The 13,765-nt window shown below is 47.9% G+C and overlaps 1 protein-coding gene across 2 annotated transcripts; it reads left to right on the top strand.

Moving 5' to 3' along the window:
• The first annotated feature begins 1,684 nt into the window (after positions 1-1,684).
• On the top strand, positions 1,685-13,504 carry LOC146355954 (uncharacterized). Of its 2 annotated transcripts, XM_084830740.1 has the most exons (6): positions 1,685-1,746; positions 3,223-3,736; positions 3,927-4,044; positions 4,490-4,560; positions 5,148-5,274; positions 6,533-13,504. In XM_084830740.1, exons 2-6 carry the CDS (start codon positions 3,323-3,325, stop codon positions 8,098-8,100), a joined length of 2,298 nt encoding a protein of 765 aa, XP_084686866.1. In that variant the 5' UTR covers positions 1,685-1,746; positions 3,223-3,322; the 3' UTR covers positions 8,101-13,504. The 2 variants fall into 2 exon arrangements, with proteins under 2 accessions (XP_084686866.1, XP_084686867.1); XM_084830741.1 differs by having other exon boundaries at positions 1,685-3,736.
• The last annotated feature ends 261 nt before the right edge of the window (positions 13,505-13,765 follow it).

Here is a 13,765-nt window from a genome sequence, read left to right on the forward strand (position 1 = left end):
TGTAATGGTGTATTTGTGGGGACACTATATTAAAATCCAGACGACCCATAAGGAACTGCATCATGAATCCATTTTTTATCTTGCCATCCTGGATCTAAGAAATATAGGATCCATGCCACTGACATGGATGTGCTTTGTGATTCAGCTATGATTTTGGATATACTACATATAAAATCCAGACGATCCATCAGGATCCATGCCTCACATAAATGGTTTACACCATTTGAGGTGAAGCAGCAGAGGATCTGGGATTCCTAGTGTGCATACATGGACAAAGTTGAGTCTGTGCTTTGATGTTGGGGGGGGCATAGGGGGACCCAATGTAAAAACTCAGAGGATCCATATTGAATTGTGCATCTTATCCATAGTTTTAAAGCATGACGGTGCTATGAAGCCCCAAATCTATGTTATTTGTCACTCATTCCCTGGGCATGGATGTTTTCTGCAATATGATGGTGTTTGGGGGGCCTTTCCCTGTAAAAATCATGAGGATCCCCAAGGATCCCTGCCAAGGATCCCTGTTTTTGCGCTGTGGCTGTGCCCATGAGTGGTGGATCTGTGATTTTTCATGGCCCCGTCTGTGGAGGCAGATGTGGTCTGCAATTTTATTGTGGTTTGGGGATTTCCCCTGTAGAAATCAGGAGAATCCCTGCACAACCCTGCCTCCTCTAATCCACATTTTTGTGCTGTAGCAGCGCCAACAAGTGGCAAACCCGATTTTTGTGGTTCAGTTGGTGGAAGCAGATGTAAGCTGTAATATGATGGTGTTTGGGAGTATCTTTCTTGTTAGAATTATGAGGATCCCTGAGCATCCCTGCCTCAGATCCCTGTTTTTCTGCTGTGGCTGCGGATCCGTGGTTTTTCTGGTTCAGTCTGTGGAGGCAGATGTGCTCTGTGATATGATGGTGGTTTGGGGGATCTGCTCTGTAAAAATCATATGAAATCAAAAGGATCCCTGTTGTTGTGCCATGGCTGCACGCATGAGCAGCAGATACCTCATTTTTCTGGTTCAGCCCACGGAGGCAGATGTGCTCTATGATGTGGTTTTGTGGGTCTCCGCTTTAAAATGAAGATCCCTTTTTGATTTCAGGAATCTTCGTTGTACCTAGTCCCTTTTATACTGCCTTTCAGGGCAGAAATCATCTCCGGTGGTTCACACGAAAACCACAAAACAATTTAAAAGGTAAAACTCCAAATCCCAGTAATGGCAAGACAGAAACATGTACGGCCCTTTGGGAGAGGCTGCTACACGCATTTACCCGGGAGCAAGCCCCGTAGAGCGGAATGGGCCTTACTCGCGAGCAGGCGCGGGCAGGGTGGCAGCGCGGCTTCTCCCCCGCCCTGTTAAGGTTTCAGCGCCCTGGACTGTCTCTCAGCGGAGAACAAGGTGTTGCAAGCCGAAAGGAAACAGGAGACAGAACCGTTTCATTCAGCAAGACGAGAACTGTCCGGAACAGAAAAGAGAAGCCTTTGCCACGAGCAGCCGAGGGGACGCCAGCAAGACGCCTCCCTGGTCCGGCTCGGAGAGAAGCGGAGAACGGATCCGGCTGCTTGGCGTCTTGAGGGTTAAAGGGACCGAGCCGGTTTCCTAGAGGGGAAGAGGATTTGGGGAGGGCGGGGCCCAGTGTCCTCCACAGGAAATGCCCTCACCCCCAAGGCCCTTCCTGTCCCGACCTCTTCCTCCAGAGGAAGGGGGCGCTTGGAGTTTCCTCGGGTGCTGCTTCGGTCCTTCCTGGGTGGGGTCGGGTGAGACCCCCACCGCCTTGTGCATTGGGGGGAAGGGGGCCCCTGTGCTGCAGGAGGGGAGGAGGGACATGGGGGGCAGGAAAGAGATCATTGCCACGAGCAGCCAAGGGTAGCCAAAAGCCAGTGTGGTACAAATGCAAGATATTTCCCTGGTCCTGCTGGGAGAGATGCAGAGAAAGGAACTTGCTGCTTGGACATCCAAGGGTTAAGGGGACCAGATGAGACACACACACCCCGCTGCCTTGTGCATGGGGGGGAAGGGGGTTCCTGGGATATGGGGGAGGGGGAAGGACATGGGGGACAGGAGAGGGAGGAGGGGTGGGAAGACCTCCTTGGGGGAGATGCCAAAATTGGACTCCCATCAGGCGGGGGGGGGGGATCTGATTTCAAGGCATGGAGAACCCTCCCCCCATTCCACCCCATAAGGAGGACAGCTGTGTGGTAATCCACTTGGGATTACACTCTCTGTCTCTCTCTCTCTCTCACACACACACACACACACACACACTATCCAGGCATTCCCTTCCTTCCAACATTCAGCAGACCAGGTGGCCCCTTTGATCTCAGGAAAGGGGGCCAAAGGAGACCTGCAATGTTGTAATTGACTCCAATCCTGCCCCCATTAATGGGGAGGTGCCCCCCCACACACACACACACATAGTTCCTCAGATGCAGTTCTGCATGTTGCTGAGACGCTCCACTCGTTTACTACCAGTGGGGGTGGAGGGGAGACACTTTGTGGGGGGTTTAAAAAAGGGGAGAGAAGTAGTAAAAGAGAATGTAAACAGGAATTTGTCTCCTCCTGTAAGAACATTTGCTCTATTGCAGTAAGGCAGCTCCTACCTATGACAGTTAAGAATGGAGCCTCCATCTGCTGAGGCACTATACCTCACAAAATCAGGGAGAAATGTTCCATGATATCATGTAAAACAAAGTCTGTCTAAAGTAAACAGCAACGTATGTGTTCAGCAGAATTTCTAGCTTCTATGCGTTCATGAATTCTGTGGATTAATACATTGAGCTTTAAAAGTCTGATGACAACTCAACAAAGGTTTCTTTAAAGGACCAACAGCCTTAATTTACACCAATTTTAAGGTAGATTAATGAAAGAGAGGCTTAAGGAGAAGATGGCAGCAGCAGAAGGTGTCACACAGGGGGCGTGTAGTTGGGAGCTTTAGGATGAAGAACAGGGAAGAGAGAGGCTGAGAGAGGGAATGTACTTTTGGGGGGATGAATGGTGAGAGAAAGACGTGACTGCAGGGAGGGGAGGAGACATGTTCTGACTCTCATGCAAGTGCAGGATTTTGCTCAATGGCTCTCAGGTTAAGGATCTTCTCAAAGTCCCTAGTTTCTCCTTCAGTATTGGCATGCGCCTGCCTATCCTTCCAGGACAAGACCTGCTTACTAGCTGGAGTCCTGCACACTTCATTTTGTCCTGACAGTATACTTCAGCAGAAAAATGTTCTGCCTTTACAGAGCCTTTGCAGCACTGCCTCATATGAATTCCTTGCCTAGACACAGAGGAGGGAAGAGTGTCTTTGGACCAGTTTGAGGTTTTTTGGGACACAGATCAAAGATGGTCCAGCAACGCTCAGCTGACCTTGAAGCACGACGAGACCCTGATGCCATTAAGACCAGAAGCAGTGGGGAATTCTGGGAAAGAACAGGGCAGAAGATCCAGGGTGAGGACATGGTCAGCTCAGACCTGCCGCTCCAGCGTTTCAGACAGTTTCGCTACCAGGAGGCTGAGGGGCCCCGAGAGGTCTGCAGCCAACTCCACGATCTTTCCCGTCGGTGGCTGAAGCCAGAGCGACACACCAAAAACCAAATCCTGGACCTGGTGATCCTGGAGCAGTTCGTGGCCGTCCTGCCCGGGGAGATGGCGAGCTGGGTGAGAGAATGTGGAGCGGAGACCAGTTCCCAGGCGGTGGCCCTGGCAGAAGGCTTCCTCCTGAGCCAGGCAGAGGAGAAGAAGCAGGAAGAGCAGCAGGTGAGAGCATTGCATCCACGGGGTCAGGAATGTAAGGGAGGATATCTGAAAACTCTCTACACATTGCCCAACCCAGTCTGGGAATTGCCCGAGGAGATTTTCCATACCTTGCCCCAATATTTTTGCCTCTCCCGTTCCTTTTCTTATCTTTCTCCTCGTTCCATATCTTGGATCTTCATTGCTCTTTCAGGTACAGAGTCTGTTTGCAGAAATGAGGCCTGATTTCCCTGTAGCAGAGAAGGCTCCATCAGACACCAGACGGAGCCCCCCACAAAGGCAGGAGGACGATGGATGTTCCATCTTTCAGGGTAAGCATGAATATAGGGTGGAGGTATTTCTGCCTGGTCTTTCTCTCTGGAGAATCCTTTGGCGCCTTTGATGTTCCCTCCCAGATGTTTTCAGGGACAGGTGCTTGTCTCCAGGCTTTTGCACAATTCAAATCTATGGTTATTTTACATCACATGAAGGCTTTATACATGGAAACCAGCAATCTGATTTGTGACCAGGAGCCCAAATGGGGAAATACTCATTTTTATCCAACTGAACTAGCAAAATGCAAATTGAAGGTGAGTTATCTGGTAAACATCTGGTGTGCTTGGACTTGCATCACATCCCACACAATCCTTTCTATTTGACTTGGGAGTGAGTCCTTCTGTGTTCCAAGGGGCTTACTTCCCAGGACGTTAGGGTCGTAATCTAAAGATCTGGGACAAATACGTCCTACTGGCTTCCCATCATCTTTGTCTCACACAGGGAGAGCAACGATGCTGGCAATAAGTGCAGACCCATCTCTGTTTCCTTGTGATGGAGTGGAACCAGATCAGGTAGGCAGAAGGATCACTGGGAACCTCCTAAGGCCAGCACCACTCCCTCTTCTATTTCCTTCTGGCAGAGCGAAGAGCATATGAAGAGCTCTGCAGAATGGGACCAAAGGCCCGTCTAGTCCAGCATCCTGTTTCTCACAGTGGCCAACCAGATACCTCTTGGGAAATCCATAAGGAGGGCAACAGATGTTTCTTGCTGTTCCCTCAGCATCTGCTCTTCACAGCAAGCAACCGTCAATCCTGCAGTATAATGCCCAGGAACTTCACTTTAAGTGATCCTTGAGAAAGAATATTTCTGGGAACCTCCTAGGGCCAGCATCGCTCCCTTTCCTTCTGGCAGAGCGAAGAGCATACCAAGAGCCCTGCTGGATGGGACCAAAGGCCCTTCTAGTCCAGCATCTTGTTTCTCACAGTGGCCAACCAGATCCCTCTTGGGAAGCCCACAAGCAGGACAGGAGGGCCACAGCTGTTCTTGTTCCCTCAGCAAGTGGTTTTCGCAGCAAGCAACTTTCAGTCCTGCAGTACAAGGCCCAGGAACCCCACTTTAAGTGATCCTTGAAAAAGAATTTTTTTCTTTTTTCCTCCAGACTCTGGTGACTTTTGAGGAGGTTGCTGTGCGCTTTACTGGGGAGGAGTGGGCACTGCTGGATCCTGACCAGAGAGCCCTGCACAGGCAAATCACGGAGGAGAACTGTGGGATCGTGGCCTCTCTTGGTAAGGCCCCTTGTTTTCCTGATCATGCTGCTGTTGGATTTCAAATGCAATAATGCTGAGGGAGATAATATGTTCTTGGCACTGTCCTATATTATTCATTTATTTAGTATTTTGAGGCTGACTTTGAGGAAATTGCTCTCAGAAGGCAGAGTTCAAAAAGAAAATAAGAATCATTTGAGTCATATTTAAATCATCAAATAATTAACACTATTTTAAAACAGCACCTAAAAAGACACAGGCCCAAACATGCCAGAACATTTTCACAAGACACATTAAGACAGCTCCGTTTCTGAAAATAGGAGCAGCAAAACACTGATTGGGGAAGGGCAGCATAGGACAGGCACATTTTCAAGGCATAGTTGAGGGTCTGGCCTGCAGGGGCAACTGCATATTTCAGCATCTCCAGACCCCTTCTAGCAGGCTACCAGGACTTGTCAATTTTTATGTACTAACCCATTCATAATCCTGCCATCCTGTGAAACAATCCACACAGGAGCTAACAGTGGTGAGACATCAATACATTTTTTAAAAACACCACAACAGAATCAAAAAAACAATTAGTATCCGGTCAGCAGATCATCAGGAACATTAAGAGTTGCAACAAATACAAATCAGACCCAACCTAGATTCCCAGCAGCCAGCACCCCAAAATGATGTTAGTTTACAGAACCCAAAGCCAGCTCTTTCTCTCCTAGTCTCCCTCTCAAACTGCAGTCTCTCTTCAGTCAAACTGCAGTCTCCTCAACTGGGGTGGATTGATGGGAAAGACAGCTGTTTCTCTCTGCCTGAGAGCAACAGAACTCCACGGTTTGCCGTGGCCTGAAAAGCAGATGGAATCCTGCTGACAGTGGGTAGGAAACCAAGGAGGGTTCAATAGTGTGGACCCAAGTCTGATATTATGAAGCCACAAAGGAGTTACAGGAAGATTCCAGGGAGGTGATGAGAACTGTTCTAGGCTGAAAACAATGAGGTTCTGACAGCTGCTTGCAGAGCCATCTCAAATGTAACAGTGAGCGATTTGGGATGGGTGCCCAGTAAAGGAGGTGCTAAGCCTGCCGTGGTTCGGGATTGCCTCTTTCCTGAAAGGCACAGAAATTCCTAGTCGAGCACCTGAGCTGGTCATTTCCATGGTAAGAACTGCATCCCATCCAAGTCTTTTCCGTTCTTCCGTTTATTGAAATCATTAATTGGGGTTGCTCAGTTCTTTGAGGTTCTATGGCTAACTCAGTCTTTTACCAATTTCATGCCTTTATTGCAGAAGGTGACAGGTGGGAAGGTGAGAATAAGAGAGAACTATGTTGGATGTCACCAAAAAGGGACAAATGTAAAAACAGCAGTCAGCAGAGAAAGAAAGCTGATGAAAATTGCAGTAGGAGGAAGAATTCCTTTGTTTCTCAGGGCCATGGCTACCAACATTTCACAATCGAAGAAAGAATACATAAAAAACTGGAAAAATATAGATTCCATATGCGCAGGGAAACTTTCAGTTCTGAATCAAACGTTAAAGCTCATTGCAAAATTCACACATTGAAGAAACCATATAAATGCTTAGAGTTTGGAAAGACCTTCATTCAGAACAGAAATCTCACCCATCATCAAAGACCTCATACAGGAGGGGAACCATATTCTTGTGTGGAGTGTGGAAAGAGCTTCAGTGAGAAGAAAACTCTTAGTTGTCATCAAAGAGCTCACACAGGGGAGAAACCTTATTGTTTGGAGTGTGGAAAGAGCTTCAGTAAGAGGGAAAATTTCACTCAACATCAAAGAACTCACACAGGGGAGAAACCATATCATTGTTTGGAATGTGGAAAGAGCTTCTTTCGGAAGATTGGTCTCACTCGACATCAGAGAACTCACACAGGGGAGAAACCATATCATTGTTTGGAGTGTGGAAAGAGCTTCAGTGAGAGGAGAATTCTCACTTGTCATCAAAGGACTCACACAGGGGAGAAACCTTATCATTGTTGGGAATGTGGAAAGACTTTTAGTCAGAAGACTCATCTCACTCAACATCAAAGAACCCACACAGGGGAGAAACCATATCAATGCCTGGAGTGTGGAAGCAGCTTCAGGACGGATCATCAACTTATTTCTCATCAAAGAACACACACAGGGGAGAAACCATATCATTGTTTGGAGTGCGGGAGGAACTTCAGTAAGAGGGAAAATCTCATTCAGCATCGAAGAATTCACACAGGGGAGAAACCATATCATTGTCTGGAGTGTGGAAAGAGTTTTCTTCAGAAGAGCAGTCTCACTCTATATCAGAGAACTCATACCGGGGAAAAAGCTTATCATTGTTTGGAATGTGGAAAGAGCTTCATTCAGAAGGCTCATCTCACTCAGCATCAGAGCACTCACACAGGGGAGAGACCATATCATTGTTTGGAGTGTGGAAAGAACTTCAGCAAGAAGGCTCATCTCACTCGACATCAAAGAACTCACACAGGTGAGAAACCATATAAATCCTTGGAGTGGGAAAAGAGCTTCAGTCAGAAGAAACATCTCACTGTCAGGGTGGTCACTGAGCCCATAGAATCCCTGAGTAGTTCTGATTCTGAGGAAGAGCAGTCGCTCCTGGGAGAGGAGCGCGCTCCTCTTTCCCAGGGCCTACAGCTGACGGAGATTCCTCCCACCAGCATTCCTAGATTAGATAGCAGTCCAGGCAGTGACCGAGCGCAGATAGCAGACTTGGTGGACGCGCGATGCCGACGCAGAGAGCGGCGCCGAATGGAGGGCGCAGAAAGGAGGCATAGTGCCCGGTTGGTGCGCAAACAACGGCTGTGCCCAGAGGATCCAAGGGAAAAGGGGAGGGACTCTCCCTAGTCCTTAAGTTCAGGGGTCTGCCAGTAATTCCCTTTCAAACGGGGACCAACTGTTCCAACTTAGGGCATAGGTACTCTGCTGCTCAGATCTAGTTGCTACCTGTAGAGTTGTTAAGTTGTAAAAGAAGAATAAAGCTTGGAAAGGAATTCCTTTGTCTGTGTCTGGACTTGGCTACTAGATTAGACTGAGAGAGGCCTCCGAGGAGCCCTTGACACTCACTTGATATCAAACTGATCACACAGGTGAGAATATGTAAAACCACTTTTTGAAAAAGGCGAGATCATATATATTTGTCAATCTTAGGTGAAAACGTATGCACCATAGTTTGGCTTATTAAAGAAGGGAGCCTTTCATGGTTTTGGTGAGGTTCTAAGCAACGAGTCAAAAGTTATTAAAATTTTCCTGCACCATTAAAGCCCATGGCAGCAACTGCAGTCTAATTAATCGGGTGGTATTGTTCTGCAGCTCCAGTGCTGCCAGTGAAGCTATTTTCTGATGGATTTGATATTGCAGAGGAAATCCAATGCAATGCCTATTGCTGTAGTTTTGAAATGTGATTTTATGTTATCAGAAAGCACATCTTACCACATCTAAAAGAGGCAATGGAGTTTTCCTCTAGCACCGCGGTACTACAACATTGGAAGGATAAATGTTCACCTCCTATAATGCAATGAATTGAAGACAACATGGGGCATCTTTGCTGCTTCCAGGTGCTCGATCTCCCCCACCTCGATTTGGGCCTGAGAGAATATGGAAAATTGTATGTGCATCTGAGGGTGGGAAAGGCTAAATAGAAGGCACAATTTGTGACATTGCACAACGTCTTTGCTGATGACGGGGCATGCCTGTGCTTCCATCCTGTGTAGCTTCAGCCAAGATATATTCATTGATCACAAAACCTGGTAGCTTAAGACAAGAGCTGAGCCTTTCTCAGGCTGGGTCCAGCTCCGCAAAGAACAATGATGTTGTGAAGTGCCACAAATTGTGCTTTCTGACTACTTGCCCTCCATGCACCCACACTTTCCATTGGTCTTTCATGCCCAAATCCAGATGGGCAGGATGGCGTCCCTGGGACCAGCAAAGATGCCCCATTTTGTATTGCCTCGTGAAATATCTGAGCCTTACTGCAATGCTGAAGGAATCCTCCTGTGTGTTGACCCAGGCCTCTTTGTTGCTTCCATCTGTTGCTGGCAGGAGGGGTTAAACAATGAGAGGGAGCCCTCTTCTAGCAGCTTTCACAATCCTAATGCTAGTTTTTGTGGCCCTGGAGTAAGACTGCATTGCATGAGTGTGGAAGTTTCTTCTTCTGAATTGCACCATGATGAATGAAAGAAAAACATTCTTTCACCGGTACATTGAGATTTCCATTAGCAGTCATGCTGCAAGAGATGTGGGGATTCTTTGGAACTTGAGATGCTTGGTTGGAATAGAACAGGTTAGCTGTTCGAATGAAAAATATTCATTCTCTACCACATTTTGATTCTCACTAGCAACCATGGTGCACAACTTATTTGTGGTTGCTCTGGAGCTTGTTCCTCTGGGATAAAACAAGGTGGATGTTGTAGGTTGTGACAACTCTTGGGAGCCATATTGCCCAGCCTCACCTAGCTAAGCATTTAAGGGATTCCATGAAGAAATGCAGCAAAGGATATTCTGCATTAGGATTCCATGGTTACATCCCAGCACCCAATCCCACACAGCTGGGCCCCTTAGGCCAAGAGTAAGGTGTTTCTCTGAGTAGAGTCCAGTGAGACTCTTGTGCTGATCTTTAAAATTCTGGAAATATTCTGTTCCTGGATATAGAGTGGTGAGAAGCTGACGATGGAGGTTCTAGAGTCTATACCAGGCAGTGTAGGGTTGCTTGGCTTATGGACACATATGTTTCTTGCTCCAGCTTCTTCCTGTCACTTACATAACTTTCCCAGCTCATAATGCAGATTTAATCAATTTCTTTTTGAGAAACTACAAAGCAGAATGAAGCAGAGCTTTGAGCAGGTCCAAGAAAGAGATTTAAATAGCTATTTTTCTCCAAAGAAAACCCCTGATATCCCCCCTCACCTAGAAGGATGAGTGTGGCAAACATGGTACCAGGCCCATCAAAGCCCCCTAAGACTCCCAAGGGTGGCCCCGCTCCACAGGAGGACAAGAATAGTGCTACTCCAGCAACTACACAGCGAATTGCAGGAAGATTGGGCAGAGGCACGTCACCACTTAGACCTGAGATTTATTTATTTATTTAATTGCTGTACTGTCCAATAGCCAAAGCTCTCTGGGTGGATCACAACATTTCACGAGATAAAATACAGCACAAATGCTTAAACATACAAAATTTAAGAACAATCTGGACAGGTAAAAGCAATTTCTGTAAAATACTAGACCTGTTGAAATAGCTGGCATAAATGCGCCATCATCGTTATTTTATTTCTATACTGCCCAATAGCCGAAGCTCTCTGGGCCGTTTACAGATTAAAAACATAAAAAATAGAGTATGCAGAGATTAAAAGCCATTCACAAAAAACACACACAAACAGACAATATACACAAAAGAATATATATCTAAAACAATTTCAAACAAATAATCTCAAAGCAAACAACCATAACCATATGACATTCCAGGATTGAGTAAAACTTATCATATGCTGCCAAATGCCTGGCAGAAGAGAAAGGTCTTAACCTGGTGCCAAAAAGATAACAACGTTGGTGCCAGGTGGGCCTCGTCGGAAAGATCATTCCATAATTTGGGGGCCAGCACCAAGAAGGCCCTCTCCCTTGTTGCCATCTTCTGAGCTTCTCTTGGTGTAGGCAACTGGAGGAGGGCCTTAGATGCTGAGCGTAGTATACAGGTAGGTTTGTGTTGGGAGAGGCGCTCTGTCAGGTATTGTGGTCCCAAGCCACGTAAGGCTTTATAGGTTAAAACCAGCACCTTGAATCAGACTCGGAAACATACAGGCAGCTAGTGCAAGCGGGCCAGAGTTGGTCTTACATATTCGAACCTTCTGGTCCCCGTTATCAATCTGACCGCCACATTTTGCACGACCTGCAGCTTCCGAACTGTCTTCAAAGGCAGCCCCACATAGAGCGCATTGCAGTAATCTAATTTGGAGATAACCAGAGCATAGACAACTGAAGCCAGGTTATCCCTGCCCAGATAGGGGTGTAGCTGGGCCACCAACTGAAGTTGGTAGAAGGCACCCCGTGCCACTGAGGCCACCTGAGCCTCAAGTGATAAAGATGGCCCAAGGGGAACCCCCAAGCTACGAACCTGTTCCTTCAGGGGGAGTGCAACCCCCTCCAGAACATGTTGAACACCCTCCATCCGGTCAGCAGAAGCACCCACCAACAGCATCTCAGTCTTGTCTGGATTACATTTCAGATTATTAGCCCTCATCCAGTCCATTGTCACAGCCAGGCACCGATTTAGCGCATCCACAGCCTCACCTGAATTAGATGAAAAGGAGAAATAGAGCTGCGTATCATCAGCATACTGATAACGTGCCCCAAAACTCTGGAGGACTGCACTCAATGGTTTCATGTAGGTGTTAAATAGCATGGAGGATAGAACTGACCCCTGTGGAACCCCATACTGGAGAATCCACGGGGCTGAACAATATTCCCCAGGCACCACCTTCTGGGGTTGACCATCCAAGGAGGAGTGAAACCACTGCAATGCAGTGCCTCCCACTCCCAGCTCAGACATTCATCCCAGAAGGACACTATGGTCAATGGTATTGAAAGCTGCGGAGAAATCAAGGAGAATCAACAAGGTCACACTCCCCCTGTCTCTCTCCCAACATAGGTCATCATACAGGGCGACCACAGCTGTTTCTGTGCCGAAACCTGGCCTGAACCCCAACTGAGATGGATCTAGGTAATCAGCCTTATCCAAGAGTGTCTGGAGCTGGTTGGCAACCACCCACTCAAGAAACTTGCCCAGGAAAGGAACATTTGCCACTGGCCTAACATTACTAAGATTTTTCGGGTCCAGAGAGGGCTTCTTTAGGAGTGGTCCCACTACCACCTCTTTGAGGCAGCCCAGGACCACTCCCTCTCACAATGGCATATGCCATTAAAAGCCTGGGAGCAGAGAACAGTCCTAGCCTGATGCCAAAAAGATGACACTGTCAGTGCCAGGCAGACCTCAGTGGAGAAGTGATTCCATAATAAGGGTGCCACCACTGAAAAGGCCCTCTACCTTGTTGCCACTTTCCGAGCCTCCTTTGGAGGTGGCATTCAGAGGAAGGCCTCAGATGTTGATCATAGCATCCAGGTAGGTTCAGATTGGGAGAAGCGCTCCATCATGCATTGTGGTCCTGAGCCGCATGAGGCATTATAGGTTAAATGAAACTGTAAAAAAACTGGCCTTCAACCAGGGCTACCTCCTGCTCAGCACCACTTTGGGAACAAGGAAATCCACAGCCTGAGAAATTTTCAGAAACACCGTGTGCATCCTGAACGAGCTGCACCCAGCCGACGTCACCAAGGTGGGTAATGAGAGAGAAAACATGCAAGGCTTCTGTTAGCTTGGTTCTTCTCAAGCGGGAGGCAGCGGGAGGTGGAGGAGCTTGGCTCGTCACATGTACGCATTTTGGCTTCCGAGGGGATGGGTACTGAGTTCTACCACCGTAAGTGTTTTTACAGCATGGTCTTGGAGGCACTTGTGAACACCAAGGGCTTGCTTATGGATGTATATGCAGGTGTTTCTCGGGGAAGCCATGACACTGCCACGTTCTGGAATTCCCCAGTGGCAGATGAGCTAGACCCATGCATTTGCCTCAGCAGCCCCCTGCCATGGTGAATGGCATCGCCATGCACCATCCTGAACATTGAAGTACATTGGCGCTCCGTTTACATGGTTCTGGTTGTGGAGGAAGACTTTGTATCTGATGTCACAGTTGCAGGCTGCATCCTCCACAACGCCCGTGAATCCAGGCGTGACATGCTCCTGCAGCACAACTCCACCATTCCTCAGACTTGGGGCTGACAACACAGGCTTCATTGAAGCCTGGCAAGATCACCTCGCTTCATGCCCTCTGAATCCCCGTCAGAAACTGCGTCATGCCATGATGCTCGAGATACCTGCTCAGCTACCGCAAACTGTGTCTGGGACCGTTACCCACCCCCCACCTAGCCTGGCTAAGTACTGCGCTTTCCTTTTCCTGGTGTGCCTAAAGTGCTTGTCCCCAGCAGAGGTAGTATAGTCCATATGAGCATTGCCCATCCCACTCATGCAGCAGCATAGCCCAGAGAAGCATCCTCCCCTGTAGTCGTGGCACGAGCTAGCATGCCCCCTCCCCAGCATACCCCATATAAGCATCCCCACTGTAGCATTAGCTAGCATGCCCCATGGAAGCAAGTCCACCCAATGTCACTTGCATCCCTTATTTTCACCCCCTGTACCACTAGCTGGGTCGCCCCCCATACAGGGTGAGCCTCTATTACTTCCCTGCCAGCAGCATAGTTAGGTCTAATAGTGCCTGCCCCCCATATCCACATACAAGGGGCTTCCCTACCTCATCTATCTTTCGACTGTTCATCCTGCAAGGATGTTTTAAAAGGTGCCCAGAAATGTGCCTATTCAAGATATGTAAGTTTTGTTAGCCAATACTTTTTTTTTTACTACCAATGGAAACCTGTGTCAGGTGCTTGTTTTCAGTGGTACACATGG

The sequence above is a fragment of the Heloderma suspectum genome, chromosome 2 (genome assembly GCF_057233095.1).
Source record: "Heloderma suspectum isolate Gila_16-S chromosome 2, 16-S_ref, whole genome shotgun sequence".
Classification (NCBI taxonomy): domain Eukaryota; kingdom Metazoa; phylum Chordata; class Lepidosauria; order Squamata; family Helodermatidae; genus Heloderma; species Heloderma suspectum.